Consider the following 4,949-nt stretch of genomic DNA (forward strand, 5'->3'; position numbering starts at 1 on the left):
ATAATTAATCTTCCGGTTTCAAAGGAATTAAAAAAACGAGAGCTATTTCTTTTATTTGTTTCATCTTTTTATCTTCATCTGCTTTAAATAGGAATCTTCATCTTCCTCGCTCTTATCTTTCTTCTTCCATATCAGTTTCTCTATCAATGAATGACATCCGAAGATAAAAATACATAAATAAAAAATGATGAAATCGAGCTAAAGGAAGAATTGGGTGTTCGTTTATTAAAATTTCAGCAATTTCTGTAGATTGATCTAATCAAATCATTGATTTAGAATCGTCAAATCTCCCAATATACTTGGGTGTTCACTGTTTTTCAGATCTGTTTTTTTTTGTTTGATCAAAATAGTATTTTTTATCTTCAATTGCACTGAAGAATTGAGAATCAAATGCATTGAAGAATTGGGTGTTTGTTGTATCATTGTTTTTCTATTTATTGGTTTGATTAAAATGGTTTTGAAAGATATATTTGCTATCTTAATCTCGGTACATCAGAAATTTCTTCATGATAATTTTTGGGAGTTTAATCTAGTCTGGTGATGGATGTGTAAAGTGAGAAGAATTTAAGATATTTTTTTTGGTTTATTTCTTAAAAACAGATAAAAATTGAGATAAATCATCATGTTTCATTAAAACTGACTAAGAAAAATATAATTGATTTGATGACTTAAAGTGTCTCATGGAGACTGAGGAACAGAGTAAACTTAGCTGGAGATTAGGGGTATCAAATGGAATTTCAACTCTTATTGGTAAACGAATTTTGCACCTTCAAGAAATTTAAGATTCCCATTAGAATATCAAATTCCAATACAAAAAATTAATTATTTAATCTCTCTTATCCTGTATACAGGTATACAAGATAAGAAGATCCGATAGGGTCTTGTCCCCATTTTTGTCCAACTTGGTTTCCATTAACACGTGGTAGATCAAATGATTTGTTCATTACTTAATGGCATATAGTTATATGAGATGTCTTTAAAATGTGCGTTTGTTAATTAGACTTTACCATTGTTCCCTGGTCAATATACTTGTTTCATATGTTATTTGATATAATAAATTGGTGCACGTTGTATACGAGGACAAAACCAACTAGTAAATATCTCTTTTTTTTTGTTAGAAAAAAAGAAAAAAAAGAAATTAGTGTTTTTGTGCAGTACTTGCAATTTATCAAGGGGTTAATGCTGTTTTGTTGTTGTTTACCTTATTATGGAAAAGCAAGATATGAATCAGATTGTGAGATTCTAAATTATCAAAGTTGAATTATTATAATTGAAAAACTAATAAATCAAGTCTAATAAGTACACTTGGCTATGAATCCTATGAAAGCATTTGGATTACAACGACAAGGACGCGGTATCAATTTCTTGTGTCCGGTATGTTTCAATTGGAATTGACATATGTTTTCGAACTGTTTAAGTGTCGCCTAAGCAGTACAATGCTCGATTAATCTTGTTTTTAGTGCCTACTGGCTTTTTAATGACTTCAAAATCGCCATACTTTCTTTTCAACAGACGGTTAATTTGAAGAAGAAAAAAACGTAAACTAATTTTGTGGCTATTTGTGGACGGAAAAGGATAAGATATAACAAAATATTTGTTTATGAACAATAAAATATTTTCTTCTCATCAAAACATTGGATAGGTTATAAACTTAGCAAATATTGCATCCGGTTATTGTTAGCCAAGTTAACTCTACTTAAAGGTATCTAACTTATACATATCTTGTTATTAGTTGCTCAACGAAATTGTTTATTTTCCACTTTGCTGATATGTGTTCCTGTGTTCGTATGTTTTTTTTACTTAACAACTTATGTTCATTGGAAGGGATTCAAAGACACTTGGAACCTCGTAGAAACTTGAGGTATGTGTGTGCAGAACGTATTACATGGTAGATGGTAGGTTGCTTTCAGGTTGAAAAGAGTTTCTTTTAGGTAGAATGTGTTTTTAAGGTGTTGTGACGTAACATTAACTGCTTTATAAGTAAGTTGAATTTTGAAGATCAACTTAACTTATTTTTATTATTTCTTCTATCCAACAATTGTGAACAAAAAATCCACAAATTTGTGACTACGAGATACCATTCAAGTCTCCTGCCACTTCCAGTAAGTTCTCGTGCTTAGCGTTGGGTGTTTGTTTTCTGGTTCATCGAATAACTTCTCTGTCCCTAACAGTTTACTTCTTATATCTATGTTCAATCAACTTTTGTTTTCATATCTAGAATGTTTATGGTGTAGGGAGATGTGGATGTAATTTGTGGCGTTACCCCATGTCAGGGCATAAGTGGATTTAATCTATTCAGAAATGTGAAAAATCCACTAGCAGATGAATTTTTTTATCAAATGTTGGTCTACATGGATATCATTGAATTCTTGAAGCCTTCATACATTCTCATGAAGAATGTTGTTGACCTAGTGCAATTATCCAAAGGATTTCTGGCCCGATATCCCTTTGGTCGCTTGGTTTCCATGGGTTATCAAGTGAAACTCGGGATAATGGAAGCAGGGTCATTCGGGCTTCCACAGTTCCGACAACGAGTCTTCTTATGGGGTGCTAAACTAGGAAAGGTAATTTCAACTATTGGTATTTATTCTCTTTATTCATTCATTATCACCGTTATTTGTTTAAATACATCTTGGTTTGTTAATGTTGTTTTAGAAGCTTCTGCCTTATCCACTACCGACACACGAGTGCGTTGTTAAATATGGTGTTCCGAATGAGTTTGTTGTCTCCCTTGTTGCTTATGACGAAACTGTAACACTTAATCTGCAGAAACCTTTGTTTCTTGGTGACGCACTTAGAGACCTTACAGAGGTTTTTTTAGTTAGTCTATTTTATTTGTTTATGAACAGTCAAATATTTTTTTCTCATCAAAACATTGATAGGTTACAAAGTTAGGAAGTATTGCTTCCACCTATTATTATCCAAGTGTTGTTTTAGTACTGGAAAAAAAAAGAAAAATTAAAGTAAATGCTTGACGAACGTGTTAGAGAAACGTTAATAGATTTCTTTGACATTTCAATCTCTAGTAACCTGAAAAGTAAGAAGTTTAGTCATAAATAAATAATACTCTTAATGCTCTCCCATTGTTGTTTGAATTGTAAACAGCTATATATCGGTCTTCACTACGGTTTTAGGAAGATCTCTAAAAAAAACTTGTTGAGATTTTTGGAATCTCCATCTACATAAAAAGTTTCACTTGCTAAATAAACACACATCATTATTAGATTCCAAATTTGTGTACCCCTCTAAAATCGGGGTGCACATTTCGGTCTTCCTGATTGGGAGGTTAATCGGTCAAAATCAGATATTATACTACTTTTATTTAAAATATATTTCCTAGTATTTTCATAACTTATTTAACTTAAAATCACGAATTTCTCTCTCTTTAACAGAATTAAAATTCCTAGCTCTCCGTTATCTTCTTGGTTTTTCTAAGTTCTTCCCGATCTGTTTTACTTTCATGTCTTCTTCTCTGCCAGATATCCCTTTCTTGTTGTAGTGATTGAAATTGGTGGCAAAGAGATTCACAATTCAAGCATTTCTATTAGGAATTAGGAATCCGGGACAATATTTTTAATTTTGTGTTGGATTGCTACCGGGGTGTATTTTTATTTTAATTTAGGGAAGAAGTTATGATGGGGAAGATGAGCTTTGTGAAATCTAGCATGAAGAATGGATTTTCTTGAATTTAGATAAATCAATAATCTTACATTGTAAATTCATATTGGGGCAAAAAAAAAAAAACTAACTAAAAACTCTTCCTTTGTTGTATTAATGTGTCTACTTGGAAATCAATGTGATGAAATTTAACTTTTCAATTTTTTATATCTCTTGGAAATTTGGACAGAAACACATGTTGATGTTGTTCAAAGCTTACATGTCATTTATATTCATTTATAGAGTTTACATACTTGGTTCCCAAGTAATGGGGTCCCACTAAAGTGGTTATCTACCTAATAAACTTCTGTTTATAACACTCCTCCTAGATGACCATTGTATCTTAGCAATTGCCTCATTAAAACCTTGTCAGGAAAATCCACATGGATAAAACCTGATCGAAGGGAAAATAGTACAACTATGAGAAAACTTAGAATAGAGTTGGACATGCATATGTTGTCTCATTAAAACCTTGACAAGGAAAAACCCAGTGGGACAAAACCTTGATGAAGGAAAAAGAGTACAACGTGGTAGCCCGGTAAAATACCTTTTACTATGATTCTCCCCTGATAAGTACTTCAGTTAAATCTTGGCTTGCAAATCTTTGAGTCGACACTTCCCAATTTCGATAAACGAATTTCTTGAATGTTGGAGATAATAATGCTTTCGTTAGAAATATTCCAGTTGATTAAGTCTTCTTTTTTGTTAGTCTTCTAATAGTAGTGTTCTCGAGTCTTCATGTTTCTTTCAATACATTAAGTACTTGTGTCTTGCATTGCTAATTTCTTGGAGATGATTTGCAGAAATAATTGATGTAGTCCCTTCAACAAAGTTCCAAGATATGAATACCTTATCATACGTGAACAAAAATCGTATTTGTGAGAAGGAAATTCAAATTCTTAGGAGATGCTTAAGTTGATTTGGTTTAATCAAATGTGGGCATCCACTAAACAACCAAAATTGATACAACTCCCCCTTGAATGACCATCATGTTGAATTAAATTGCCTCACTAAAACCTTGCCAATAAAACCCCATGGGAAAAAGTTTGGACGAAGAAAAAAGAGCACAAATATCAACATTTTGAAAGAAAATTAAACGTCAACGAGGTGTTGCCTCGTTAAAACCTTGTCAGGAAAACCACATGGGACAAAACCAGGAACGCAGGAAAAAGAGTACAACTTTTGACGATTTATGGATGCTAACCCAACTATATGAGTTTTACAAAAAACAAGCATCAAAATAATAACTCTAGTCTATCTTAAAGACGAGTTTATTTTAGCATATTTCCAAC

General features: G+C 32.2%; 1 protein-coding gene across 1 annotated transcript; it reads left to right on the top strand.

Annotated features, from left to right (window-relative positions):
* The first annotated feature begins 1,972 nt into the window (after positions 1-1,972).
* LOC113298274 (DNA (cytosine-5)-methyltransferase CMT3-like) lies at positions 1,973-3,818 on the top strand. Its single transcript, XM_026546973.1, has 3 exons — positions 1,973-2,102; positions 2,235-2,564; positions 2,656-3,818. The coding sequence occupies exons 2-3, from the start codon at positions 2,340-2,342 to the stop codon at positions 2,893-2,895; spliced, it is 465 nt and encodes a 154-aa protein (XP_026402758.1). The 5' UTR covers positions 1,973-2,102; positions 2,235-2,339; the 3' UTR covers positions 2,896-3,818.
* Positions 3,819-4,949: the final 1,131 nt, after the last annotated feature.

This window comes from Papaver somniferum, chromosome 7 (assembly GCF_003573695.1).
Source record: "Papaver somniferum cultivar HN1 chromosome 7, ASM357369v1, whole genome shotgun sequence".
Classification (NCBI taxonomy): Eukaryota; Viridiplantae; Streptophyta; class Magnoliopsida; order Ranunculales; family Papaveraceae; genus Papaver; species Papaver somniferum.